This window comes from Chiloscyllium punctatum, chromosome 25 (assembly GCF_047496795.1).
Source record: "Chiloscyllium punctatum isolate Juve2018m chromosome 25, sChiPun1.3, whole genome shotgun sequence".
Lineage (NCBI taxonomy): Eukaryota > Metazoa > Chordata > Chondrichthyes > Orectolobiformes > Hemiscylliidae > Chiloscyllium > Chiloscyllium punctatum.
Genome location: NC_092763.1, coordinates 25,927,276 through 25,941,029, shown reverse-complemented (window position 1 = coordinate 25,941,029; position 13,754 = coordinate 25,927,276). Strand labels below are relative to the sequence as shown.

Here is a 13,754-nt window from a genome sequence, read left to right as displayed (position 1 = left end):
AGCTGAAGATATTTGGTTCCAGGACATGACCCTGAGGAAGTCGTGCAGAAATGCCTTGGAGCTGAGATGACTGACCTCCAACAACCACAACCATCTTCCTATGTACCAGATATGACACTTACCAGTGGAGAGTTTCCTATGATACCTATTGATTTCAGTTTACCTGAGGCTCCTTGATGCCATAACTCAGTCAAATATGGTCTTGATGTCAGAAGCAGTTGCTTTCACTTTATCTCTGGATTTCAACTCTTCAGTCTGTGTTTGGACCAAGGCTGTAATGTGTTTGGGATGCAAGTCCTCAACAGCATATCCAGATGGTTTCTGCATCAACAGCCTTTTCTGTACCCAGTGTGTCCAACCATTTCTTCATATTTCATGAAAATTGCTGAAACTGATGAAATTGTTGAGGAGCGTTTTCAATAGTTTTCCAAGAAACTATCCAAGACTCCTTCCTCTTTCTTAACTACTTGCTGCTTCTTGGTGCCAGAGATGATAAATACAGTCCCACTTGGGACATTGATGATAACCAGCTGCCTCTCTGCCTCTGTATCTAATTATCCACCATTCAGTGACTAGACATTAAAACAGCCAATAAACAAATCAACATTCACCACCCTCTACCTCACTTTTTCTGTCAAGATGCTGACAGATATGATGCAGAGCTGGGCTGAGGAGTGGCAGATGGAGTTCAACCCTGCCAAGTGTGAGGTTGTCCATTTTGGAAGAACAAATAAGAATGCGGAATACAGGGTTAATGGTAGGGTTCTTGGCCAGGTGGAGGAACAGAGGGATCTTGGGGTCTATGTACATAGATCTTTGAAGGTTGCCACTCAGGTGGATAGAGTTTGTAAGAAGGCCTATGGAGTATTATCGTTCATTAGCAGAGGGATTGAATTCAAGAGTCGTGAGGTGATGTTGCAGCTGTACAGGACTTTGGTTAGGCCACATTTGGAGTACTGTGTGCAGTTCTGGTCGCCTCACTTTAGGAAAGATGTGGAAGCTTTGGAGAGGGTGCAGAGAAGATTTACCAGGATGTTGCCTGGAATGGAGAGTAGGTCGTACGAGGATAGGTTGAGAGTTCTCGGCCTTTTCTCGTTGGAACGGCGAAGGATGAGGGGTGACTTGATAGAGGTTTATAAGATGATCAGAGGAATAGATAGAGTAGACAGTCAGAAACTTTTTCCCCGGGTACAACAGAGTGTTACAAGGGGACATAAATTTAAGGTGAAGGGTGGAAGGTATAGGGGAGATGTCAGGGGTGGGTTCTTTACCCAGAGAGTGGTGGGGGCATGGAATGCGCTGCCCGTGGGAGTGGTAGAGTCAGATTCATTGGCGACCTTTAAGCGGCATTTGGATAGGTACATGGATGGGTGCTTAATCTAGGATAGAAGTTCGGCACAACATTGTGGGCCGAAGGGCCTGTTCTGTGCTGTATTGTTCTATGTTCTATGTTCTATGCTCAGTTACAATCTACCTCTTTGATCAAATTTGCATTTATCTGCCCAAACATTTTCTCTGAGACTCAATGCCATATTATATTTGATAATAACTGCCCGAAAATGAATTGGCCATGCTAAATTGCCCATAGTGTTCGGGGATGTGTAGGCTAGGTGCATGAGTCAGGGGAAATGTAGAGTAATAGGTGTAGGGGAGTGGGTCTGGGTGGGATACTTTTCAGAGGGTCTGTCTGGACTTGTTGGGCCAAAAGAACTGTTTCCACACTGTTGGATTTCTATGATAATGCTCCTATGAAGCACTCTGAGATGCTTTACTATATTAAAGATGTCATATAAATGCATGTTATTGTTGTCACTCAGACTGGGGAGAAAATATTCTCCAAATGAATCATGGCAGATGTTTGAAGGGAGATACTTTATTTGAACAGTAAAGGTTGCAGAATATTACAATCAGATTCCTGTGGGAAGGAAAACCCTCCTTTCCCTTTCCTCCTCACTCTGGAGAACTGATAGTTAATACAAGCACAGACAAGTGTGAGTAGTTTACACCAACTAATCACTGAGACAATGAGATGTGATTGTGTAACAGATCAAGATCGGGATATCAGACAAGACCAGCGTGTTCCTGTCCAGTAAAGCAGGTAGCTCTGTCTCTTCAGCTCATTTTTACTTTGTCCCCTCTCTGTCAGAGCTCACTCTATTCATATTGAACACATGTTTTCAGGGGATTGAGACAGCAATGTTTAAAATAATGGAAGATGGGATATGTTTGATAGAAACAGGCTGCTTCTAAAGATCAAGAGGTCAAATGTCCAGAACTGTAGAGAAAAGATGAAGTGTCAGAGATTTCAAACTGTAATCAAGAGAACCATCTTAACATATGGATTTGTGAAACTGTGGTATGAACTTCTACGATTATTGACTGGAGCACAAAGTTCAATAGTGGCAAGTGACTCTCACGTTTTCACCCTGGATCGACCTCATTCAAATCATTCGCTCCAAAGATTGCTAAAATGGCTGATGGTAATTGGTGTTAGCTAAAGGAGCTGAAGAAGCAGTAAATGAAATCTAAATGCAAGCAACCATCGATATAGTTTATCTTTATTTATTCTTATTTTAGTAAAGTGTAATAACAACCACAAAGACCAGGAATACGTATTATGCCCAGAACACACAACGATTTTGACCTGGCAATTGTCCAGATTAAACTGTCACATTCTATATTAAATACCATTCCAGTCTCTACTATCTGAGCAATAATGTTGATTGGTGAAATGTCCAGGGGGGCATGTCAATCTGTAGTCAATGCACTCTTCACTAACTGTTGTATAGTTTCCAACCGTTGTCTCTGTGAATTCTTCAACAATGTGTAGGTAAAAACAAAGGATGACACTGCTCCGAAGATAGTCTGGGTCATCGGACTGAAGCTACGTCTGGTCCCAGTTATCATGCATGCAATGAGGCCGATTCCTGAGATGGTGTTGGTAACAGCTGGTAGTATCTTGCTTGACAATTGGCAATTCATTTCAGCTTTCTGAATGGAACTGGGCTTGAAGATTTTGCTGGCCAAACTTTGCAGCAACTTATCACAGATTCCCAGCTGTTTCCGAAGATATATCCACCCAACAACTGTCCACCCAGTGGTAGTCATAAAAGACAACACCGGCACTGGTATTCGAACTGGCAATGATCCTGGCATTTGAACTGACACTGGCACTCGTAATGGCAATGATAATGCACCTACTGCTCCAGCAAGAATGCCAAACATCCAGACTCTCTTCTCTAACATCTTTGTTTTGGATTCTGCAATTTCCGTCATAATCTTTGGGATTGACAGCATGAAGATGTTTGATTTAATACTGCAGAGATCCCTGGCGAGTGTGTTCTTTAATTCAGGAAGTTCATATTCCTCTTGATCAAAACTGGAGATCAGAAAAATAGCAGGTGGTGTCACCCCTACACTTTGGAAGTTACTGATGCAGTCCCTGCGGATTCTGACCCAGCCTTCATTAAGGTCAGCACCTTGTCTCCCCAGTGACCGGGCATCATTGTCTATTTTGGCCCGGACATAGTAAAACTCTTTGCCTTGTTCTCGAATTTTTTTGGCAAGTTTGGCGTCATTCTCTCTGAATCGAGCCTGAGAAATAATAATGAAAAAGTCATAGCTTTTAAAATTCACCTTCTTTAGGTAATGATTTAGTTCAAACCCAAAGGAATTTGTTCCTGGAAGATCCCAGAGTTGGACATTAGGCAGATCTTGATAAGGATATCCAGTTGGCCCAATCCTGGTTTCTTCATTCCCAGTTGGAGCAGCTCCTTGGTCATCACTCCGAAGTCCTCTCATTGCATTAATGAAGGTGGACTTCCCTGACCTCACATCCCCCATCACTGCAACGTTCAGCTGCATGTTGGTTAAATTGTCAGACTTACTCTTCATCTGAAGAATCACAGTTTCCAAATCCCCCGTGTTGTACAGACGTTGTAGGTTCCTGCTCTCCTGAGGAGTGAAGAACTTGGAGAGAGTAGACTGGGCCATTTGATCTCTGCAAAGAACATCAATACGTATATGTCACAGATATGAATTCAGGAATATTTGACAAGTATCAAATTTTTACAGGTTATTATTTGTCCTCTATGTTATACTGTCCCTTTGATAACCATTCAGTCTTGTCCCCATGTTAAATAGTGCTGTCTAAAAAGTAAGACTTTCCACTAGAAATGTTTGATAAAGATTAATCATGGGAAAATCCAACTCTGAACTGATAATGAAACAGGTTGAAATTATTATTGTGTCATGGAAATTGTTCTTCGGTGAATCAAGGATGCAAACACTGATGTCGAACTGTAGAATCATACAGTATAGTTGGGCTTTTGTCCAACTAAATCTACATGAGTCACACCATCCAGAAAAGCCCATAGTCTTCAAATGTTATGACATTGAAGTGCTCATTTAATTACTTCTTAAAGGTTGTGAGGTTATCTGCATCAACATACCTCTCAAGCAGTGCATTCCAGACCCTCACTGCCCTCTGGGTTAAAAAACAGGTTTCCTCAATCCCATCTAAACCTCCTTCCTATCACCTTAAAATTACTCCCTCTTGTTCTTGACCCTTTGACTCAGATGTATTCTATTCATCCTGCCCATGCACCTCGTAATCTCATACACCTCAGAACCAGTTCTGAGGAAGGGTCACCGGACTCGATTCTGATTTCTCTTCACTGAGCTTCTTTCAGTAAATTCTGTGTTTGTTTCTGAACTTATCTAGCCTCTCTTCACAGCTAAACTACTCCATCCCATGCAACATCTTGGTGAAGCTCCTCTGTACCCATTCCAGTGCAATCGCATCCTCGGTCTAGTGTGGTCACCAGAACTGAAGACAGTATTCCAGCTGTGGCCTCACCAAAGTTTGGCACAGTTCCAACATAACCTCTTTGCTCTTATAATCAATTGATTTTTGCTACTATTGAACTTTGTGCTCCAGGCACTAATCCTGGAAGCTAATCCCTCGTTTTCACAAATCCCTATGTAAAAATGTTTCTCTTGATCACTGTCTGAATCTCTAACACTTCAGCTTTTCTCTACAATTCTGGGCATTTGATCTCTCCATCTTTCGAAGCAACCCAACTCCCATTGACCACATCCCATCATTCATTATTTTAAGCATTGCTATCTCAGATCATGTGATTGTTAAAGGCCAGTGTCCTGTACGTCTTCTCAACTACCCTATTAACCTCGCCTGTTATCATCAGTGATTTTTGGACAAACGTCCCAAGTTTGCAGTGTTCCTTTGAGCTTCCTAGTGTCCTGCTGTTCATTGAGTATGCTGTTGTCTCGTTACATCTTCTAAAGTGCATCTGCCCAATCCATTAAAATCCTCCTGTAATTTAAGAACTTCTGCTCTATTATCCAAGTGGTTATGTCAGACAAGGGATTACAAAATCACAGAAACTATTCCTGCAAACATTGGACATAGAAAAGTACAGCACAGAACAGGCCCTTTGGCCCACAATATTGCGCCGAGGATTAAAAGAGGAGACTATTTGGCCCATCATATTTACATCAGTTGTATTACCTCATGCCAACCTCTTGCCTTTTTCCCATGTCCCTGTGCACTATTTCCATCTAATGCCCTCTTCAATATCAGTTGAACCTGCCTTTACCACATTTCCTAGCAGTGCATTCCATACCTTAATTACTCACTGAGTAGTTTTCTCACTGTTTTTCTCATTTCACCCTTGTTTAGTTTGCATATCACTTTATATCTATGCCCTTTCATTTTTATTCATTTTAAGTGTGTGAACAGCTCTCCCAATTTACTCTACCTAGCTCACTTGTGATTTTGAAAGTGTAGTGATCTTGAGGTCCTTGATTGTGATTGTTAACCTGGGACAATCAGGAAGCCCTGACTGACTGATATAAACAGGAGGTTCAGAGGCCTTCTCAGTTTAGGGGACTGACTCTGTGCTGGTTGGTATTACAGTCAATATGTTACTGTTAGTTTTGGCTTCCCCTCTTTTTTGGCGGGGGAAACCTGATTTCTGAACTGGTTGAATTATTTAGCCAGTTTGTTAACTGACATTCCTTTTAGTGAGGACTGATTGTTAAACTCCTGATGCACATAATGTGTTTCAGGTGTAACTCAGTTCTTATTTGAGGATTGTTGTTTCACTGGCTGGTTACAGCCTGTGTTACTCTGTCCTTTTCTCAAAAAGTGAAAAAAAATGTTAGTTTTATGGTAGGGCTTAGGCCTTGGGCTCTGGTTTCCTTTGTTTTATGTATGTGTCTTCACTTTTTATTGGTGTTTGGACTGAGCCCTTGTGGAAGACATACATTTTACCAGAGGAGCTGTTCCTGTGGGGAGGCCTAGCCCTGGGACTGGGCCTCTGAAGACTGAACACCTGTGTGTGTGCTGGGAGGTGAGCAGTTACTGTATCCTGGAGTTTGGGAGAAGACCTTTCCTTCAGGAGTGGACCAAATCCCCTGTGAGTTAACTGCACCTGTACAATGTACTGTTCCTGAGAGTGGGCCTGGCTCTCCAAGGCTGGACCAGAATTCCATCAAGCCTGAACACCTGTGCGCTGTGTGCTGTGCATTTTCTGCCTCCAGGAGTGGACTCTGCCCTTGGTTGCAGACTCTTTTTAGCAATGGATTTGGCAGTTTGGAGTGGACTCTAATTCTGACATTGCACACTGTATACTGGAGTGGACTCTTCCTGGAATTGGATTCCATATCTTGAAGGCTGTATAGATTTGGACTGTGTACCAGAAAGGACTTTTTTTTGGTAGTTAACTGTATTGTGGTGTTTCCTGGGTCTTTCACCTGCACTGTCTTGTGTGTCCCTGGGTCTGGCAGGCCTTGCTGTGAGCTAGGAGGCTCATGGGTCGTCCTGAAAGCTGTCACCCTGAGAAACGGAGGGTGGGTAGGCCATCCTGTGAACCTGAAGGTTGGTAGGCTGTCCTGAAAGCCGGAGGGTGGGTAGGCCACTCTGATGCCAGTTGTCCTGAGAGCCAGATGGTGGGTAGACCGTTCTGAGGGCTGTTGTCCAGAGAAGGGGTAATCGGGACAGGCTGCCCTAGAGGTGGTCAAAAGGTGTCAGAGCAGCTGAGAGCCAGAAGGCGTGTAGGGGCGGGCTGAGATTCGGAAGGTTTGTGGGCTACCCTGCACGCTGTCGTCCCAGGGAAGGGGACGGGCTGCCCTAGAGGTGGTCGAAAGGTGTGCCAGGATAGCCCACTGGCCGGATGATGCATCAGGGTGAGAGAGCCCAATGGTACGTAGGGGCAGACTGAGAGCCAGAAGGTGGGTAGCTGTCCTCAGCGCTGTCACCCCGGGCAGGTACTGGGGTGGGCTGCCCCAGAGGTGGTTGAAAGGTGCTGAGGGTGGTTAGTGAAGCCAGAAGGTGGGTGGGCTGTCTTGATTGCTGCCACCCTGGGTGGGTACTGGGGCAGGCTGCCCTAGAGGTGGTTGAAAGGTGTCAGAGCGGACTGAACTGAAAGGTGTGTAGGGGCAGGCTGCCTTAGTGGTCAGAAAGTGGGAGGGATGGAGGCTTGCTGGGTCTGTATTGTCTGCACTTATGTAACTGGATTGTTTCATGTACAAATTGTTGTTTTCTCTTCCTGTTTGAAACTGGGATTGGAGGTTTGTGCTCATCTCCCTGTAAACTGGTTAAATGGTAGGGTTTGGGGTCTAGCTTTGCTGTTCCCCTCCCTTGTAAAATTGCTGTTGTATACAGCTATAAATGTGAACTATTTTCCTGTAAACTCTTTTTTTTTCTTTTGTAATTGTTTAACATAATCTAACCAGAGATTGTTCCTGCTGGTACTGAGGAAAGTTTCTAAAAGAAAGTATATAATCAGGAGATTTAAAAAAAACAGTATAACCACAACATTACGCTAGAGTCCAGGTGTCTCTGGAGAAGGAGCATGCAGTGTCCACCAACACCCTGTTCAGGGAGAGAGGGGTGCCACAGGGAATGGAGTGCATTATTTCCCCCTCCAACTCTCTTTTGATTTAATCCCCGCCCTCCCCTTCACTGTTTGATCACACAGCATTGCCCTTTGTGAAGGGCACTGCTTGTCACTGGCCACTCGGGTGTTTCATTTCTTCCTGGTGGTGGAAACTGAATAAAGATTTGTGTACCTTGTCTTTCACTGTCTCACGCCTGCACACCCACAACATGGGTGCTGGGGGGAAAAATAAGCACAACCACTGTTAGGCAGTAGTATGGGGGGAAAAGAAACATCTTCCCAGGAGACTTAGTTTCCTCCATTTAGGGGACTGACTCTGTGCTAGCTGGGTTACAGTCAGTGTGTTACTACTGCTGTTTGGGTTTTGTTGGGACAACCTGATTCCAAAGCTGGCTGGTTTACAAAGCCAATTTTGTGAACTGGTATTCCTTTTATTGAGGACTGATTTTTGAAATTGCCTGATCTACAGTTAATGTTTCAGGTGTAATAGTTCTCATTAGGGAACTGTTGTTTCACTGGCTGGTTACAGCCTGTGTGTCACTCTTTCCTTTTACTTTGGGAAAAGGATAAAGCTGATTTTATGGCAGGGTTTTGGTATTGGGGCTGAGCCCCTGTGAGGAAATGTGCCTTTCCTGATGAGCTGTCCCCCATGGAGTAGGCCTGGTGCTTTGGACTAGAGGTGTGTGCATGTGTATACTAAACCCCTCCGTTAAATGCAACTTCACAATGCACTGTTTGTCTGAGTGGGTTAGCGCTTTCTTGATACACCTGGCCTTCATGGAGACTGAACACCTGTGTGTACTGAGGGTGTGTATTTGCTGCCTTCAGGAGTGGACTCTGTTCCTGGGAATGGGCTCTGTTTTGAAGACAACTGTTTCTGGTAATGGATTCTGTGTACTAGAAAGGATTCTATTTGTTGGTAATTGATTGTCTTGTTGCTTGTTAGGTTATCACCTGCACTGTTTTGTGTCCCTGGGTCTGACATGCCTTAGTGAGTTGGGAGGCTCATGGGTCATCCTGAAAGCTGTCACCCTGAGAACTGGAGGGTGGGTAGGCCATCCTGTGAACCTGAAGGTGGGTAGGCTATCCCAAAAGCCGGAGGGTGGGTAGGCCACCTTGATGCCAGTTGCCCTGAGAGCTGGATGTGGGTAGGCTGTTCTGAGTGCTATAGTCCCAAGAAGGGGTAATCGAAACAGACTATCCTACAGGTGGCTAGAAGGTGAGTTGCAACGGCCAAAACTAAAAGGTTTATAGGGGCAGGCTGAGATCAAAGCTTGTAGGATGCCCTGTGCTCCATCGTCTCAGGGAAGGGGACGAATTGTCCTAGAGGTAGCTAGAAGGTGGATCAGGACAGTACACAGGCCAAATGGTGCATTGGGGTGGACAAGAGCCAGATGGTACATAGGGGCAGACCAAAAGCTGGAAGGCAGGTGGGCCTTCCTCAGTGCTGTCTCCCTGGGCAGGTACCAGGGCAGGCTATCCTAGTAGTGGCCGGAAAGTGCGAAGGGCGGTTAGGGAAGCCAGAGGTGGATAGGCTGTCCTGATCGCTGTCGTCCTGGGGGAAACAGGATTAGCTGCCCTATAGGTGGTCAGAGGTGTCAGGGTGGAGCAAGAGCCAGAAGGGGTGAAGGGGCGGGCTGCCTTTGAGTGGCCAGAAGGTGGGAGGGACAAGTGGTTTGCTGGGTTGCCAGGAATGTCAGTAATATGCACCAGTTTTGTTGTTGGGTTTATCAGACTGTCTGTATGTGATTACGTTGACTGACTGTGTTTCTTTCTTTGATTGATGTAAACTGGGATTTGAGGTTCATCCTTGTTTCCCTGTGAACAGATTGTGGGGTTTGGAGGTCTGACATTGCTGTTTCTTTCCCCTGTAAATTGCTGTTTCTTTCCCCTGTAAATTGCTGTTTCTTATGTACAGCTGTTAACATTAACTATTTGTTTGTAACTTGCACTGGTTAATAAAATATCAAAACAACCAGGAGATTTATTCTCCTCAGTTTAGGGGACTGACTCTGTGCTGGCTGGGCCATAGTCTGTTACTCTATTGGTTTCTGCTTTTTTAGGGGGGAAACCTGAGTCCTGAACTGGCTGAATTATTTAGCCAGTTTGTTAACTGGAATTCCTCCTTTATTGAGGGCAAAAAAAAATGTAAACAGGACATTTCCCCCTCCACCTCTATTTTGATTTAATCCCTGCCCCCCCCCTTCACTTTTTTGATCACAGCATTGCCCTTTTGAGAAGGGTATCTGCTTGTCAATGGCCATTACTGGTGGCAGAATATGAATAAAGTTTTTATGCACTTGTTGTTCTTCAATATATATGTCCTATATCGATGTGGATGCTGGGGAATTAATAAGCACTACTGCTGTTAGGTGCTCATGTGGGGCTTTAAAAAATATATAAACAGGAGATTTAGAATCTCCTCAGTTGAAGCGACTGACTTTGAGCTGGCTGGCCACTGCCAGTGTACTGTGCACAAGTAAATATAACTGATTTGGTGATTGGGATACCCAGCCTCTGTGCAGTTATTTCAGAAAGTCTTTATCAAATCTCTTCAAGGAGATAGATTGAAGGACTTTGACTATCTTCACTATTGAAGTTTCTCACTTCTGGAACCATTCTTGTAAATCGCTTTTGTAATCTCTTCAATGTGTTCACATCCTTCCTATAACACAGTACTTACAACTGTAGACTGCAGTACAGCTGAGGTCAAACAAGTGTCTTGTACAAAAACACCATGGGTCAGTACGGTGGCTAGCACGGCTTCCTCAGTGTCAGGGACCTGGGTTTGATTCCAACCTCCGATGACTGTCAGTGTGAAGTTTGCACATTTTCACCATGTCTATGTGGGTTTGCCCTGGGTGCTCTGGTTTCTTCCCACAATTCAAAGATGTGCAGGTCAGGTGAATTGGCCATGCTAAGTTGCCCATAGTGTTAGTTACATTAGTCAGGGGAATGGGTCCTTTCCTGACGAGCTGTCCCTCTGGATCCCACCCCCCCAACTCCAATACTTCTCCATGCCTGTTCACTTCTTCCCTCCTCACTACCCAAGACTCCAGACACACCTTCTTGGTCAGGCAGCACTTTACCTGTACTTCACTCAATCAAGTCTACTATATTCACTGCTCACAGTTGGGTTGTGTCTACATTGGGGAGATAAAACACAGGCTGGGTGACCACTTTATAGAACACCTACGTTCTGTGCACAGGAATTATCTTGAGTTTCGGGTTGCCTGCCATTTCAACAAACTAGCTCCCCTTGCCACTCTCAGTTGGTCACCAGCAAGGTTTCTTTTTGAAAGGATCCCTTCCTTGTAGTTAGGAGTATTCATTTATAATTTTCAAAGGCGTCAATGTAATCACATTGATTTTAGGTTCAGATTCTGTGCTGACACTGCCACCAGGGCAAATTTGGTCCAACTTTCTCCTTTTGCCAAATGATCTTTTTTTAAAAGGCTATGAACAGTTTTTGTCAGCATTGCTTTTAAAGAACAATGCGACAGCAGACTCTGGTGTTCTGACAGATCTGATCGTATTGTCAACCATACCTCCCATCACTTTAGTGATTGTTTCATACCTCACTGAGGTAATGTTCTGGAAATCAAGTCCTGATATTCTTGGAGTCATCATGGAAGTTAAAAACTTTCAAAACTATGCAAATATCCCCAAATTACAGATAAAGCACCAATCAGGTCTCTGTTCTGAATACGAATCACTATCTATTACAATCAATTAGATTCTAGCTACAGTGCAGTAGCTATAAATCCTCAGCATATAATGTAACAAATTTTAATTCAAATTCACTTATTAACTTCCCCTATCGGCGCACACACCCACATACATAAACATTGACACACCTGCAAACAGGCACACAAAGGGTAAATAGTTATTGATGGAGGAAAACAACAGGAAAGGGAGTTTTTGTTCCCAGGTTCTATTGCTGAGATAATCCTTGTGACTCTTCTGTTAGCTAGCACACTGCCTCAGTCATCTTTCTCCTGAAGCTTCCTCCAGTTAGTGAGAGATACAAGGTGGCTGGCTCAGTTCTAAAAGGTTTCTGACTTATCAATTAAAGGTTACAACTTAAGGCAACCATTGCAGGAAAGAGAAACTGGTTTTCTTCAGGCTTACAGTAAGTTTTGACTGCAGAGAATAGACCGGCTGTTCCTGAGCTAGGGAAGATCTAAACACTTAGCTCTCTCTCTGTAACTTGCTCTTAGCCCAAGTGGTTCAGTTACCTGGGAACCAATCATGCAGTTTGTGGAGGGTCTCTGTCATCAATAACTGGTCTTTAACCCATCGATCAATTATCTTCCTATTGTTAGCAAAAGTTGCTTCTGTACATCCCCTCAGCTCAAAATTCTCTGTAATTCTGTAATTACTACTTTTCCAAATGGTCATTTGCATGATACTTGGTGTGGGTATCATGTATATTATTTTAAAAACTGCAGCCACCCTTTCAAACACTAATTTTAAAATAACTCTATCATTTCAGTCTGTAGTTTTTAAAATCACAAAATAAAAAGACTCAGTTCTTGCAATGGGCAATAGCACAATGGGACTTTAATTGTTCCAGGTTGGACTTTACCTGCTTTTTGTGCACATGACTTACCTAGACAATTTTCAAGTTTATTTGCATGTCATGGTCACATAGTCATCGTGTCACTGATAAGAGCTATTCCCATACTACATTACAATGGAGGGATCCAGAAATGGAGTCCCAGGAAATATGGGCATGGATCTGGGAAGTGGCAACATGGTCATGGACTTTAGAAATAATGAGAAAGTTGGAAATGGAACATTAGTTTACACAAATGGAGTCAAGGGTGGTTTTTAAGGAGAGTGGGGGTGGTGGATAAAGTGGCAGCCCCAATGATAAGATGGAACAGTTAATGATATGGGAGAGATGAACTGAAGTTAGACAACCAGAACAGGACTGAGGCAGCAGGAGCAAGATGAACTCGGAGATAATAAAGGGGGACAGAAGAGAAAGGAGTGAAAATGTCATTTTGTAACCTTCACTGACTTGTATGTCTGTTTTCAGAGCCTACCCAGCACTTTCTCTGAACTCTGCACTTCAGCATTGCAAATTATTGGCAAGGAACTGATCAGTACACGGACATTCCACTCACAGAGATCTGACCCCGGGGTGGAAAGGGAAAATACTTACTTTGTACTGTTCCTCCACTGCTTTTTCTGTGCAGATTCAGTGTGTTTTTGAAGCATGGACACGTAAAGTAGCAGCTGCAGGAGCTTTTGGAGAAAACGAAACTGCAACCGAAGAAGTTATCAAAGGCAAAGGGGAGGGGCTCAGAAAGAACAGGGCAGGAAATGGGGTGCCCAGTGTTCATATGCGCAGTAACACACACAGCAGCAGAACTCTTCACTGTAACACTTTCCATAATTAAAAACCGTCTGCCTCACCTCCAGATATCATTAGCGATAATAGGTCAAGATTTCTTTTGCATTTTTATTAGTTAGACATCAACTCGGACAACTATTTTATGAGCTTTATTTTCACGTCTTTGTTAGCTGGTATTGGTTGAACTCGGAGAATGGTCACTGCTGAATATTACACACAGTCTGAATTTCTATGAAAGAATTTATCCTGTTACAGCGAGAACTCAAGCTTCCATTTTTAAGCAAACACACTTGGAGTTTTTATTCTTTGCACTTTTAATTAATGCAGGGATACGCATATTTAAAATGACAGCATTCAGCATCCCTTGCAGGTAGCTTAATGGTCTTTGTACCCATTTGCGAAGATCACTCAAATAACCAGGTTTGGTCTGTATCCCTGCAGTTTAAAAGGTCAAACTGCGATGGTGGAGA

The 13,754-nt window shown here is 43.7% G+C and overlaps 1 protein-coding gene across 1 annotated transcript; it reads right to left on the bottom strand.

Annotated features, from left to right (window-relative positions):
* Positions 1-2,540: 2,540 nt before the first annotated feature.
* LOC140495771 (interferon-gamma-inducible GTPase 10-like) lies at positions 2,541-13,228 on the bottom strand. Its single transcript, XM_072594863.1, has 2 exons — positions 13,093-13,228; positions 2,541-4,000 (listed from the first exon to the last, which is right to left on the bottom strand). The coding sequence occupies exons 1-2, from the start codon at positions 13,146-13,148 to the stop codon at positions 2,749-2,751; spliced, it is 1,308 nt and encodes a 435-aa protein (XP_072450964.1). The 5' UTR covers positions 13,149-13,228; the 3' UTR covers positions 2,541-2,748.
* Between the last annotated feature and the right edge of the window lie 526 nt (positions 13,229-13,754).

Excerpts from the sequence above, each read along its gene's own strand:
- LOC140495771 (XM_072594863.1), bottom strand. The coding sequence starts at position 13,148 with ATGCTTCAAAAACACACTGAATCTGCACAGAAAAAGCAGTGGAGGAAC. Across the intron at positions 4,001-13,092 it reads CAGTGGAGGAACAGTACAAA|AGATCAAATGGCCCAGTCTA; the intron begins GTAAGTATTTTC and ends TGTTCTTTGCAG.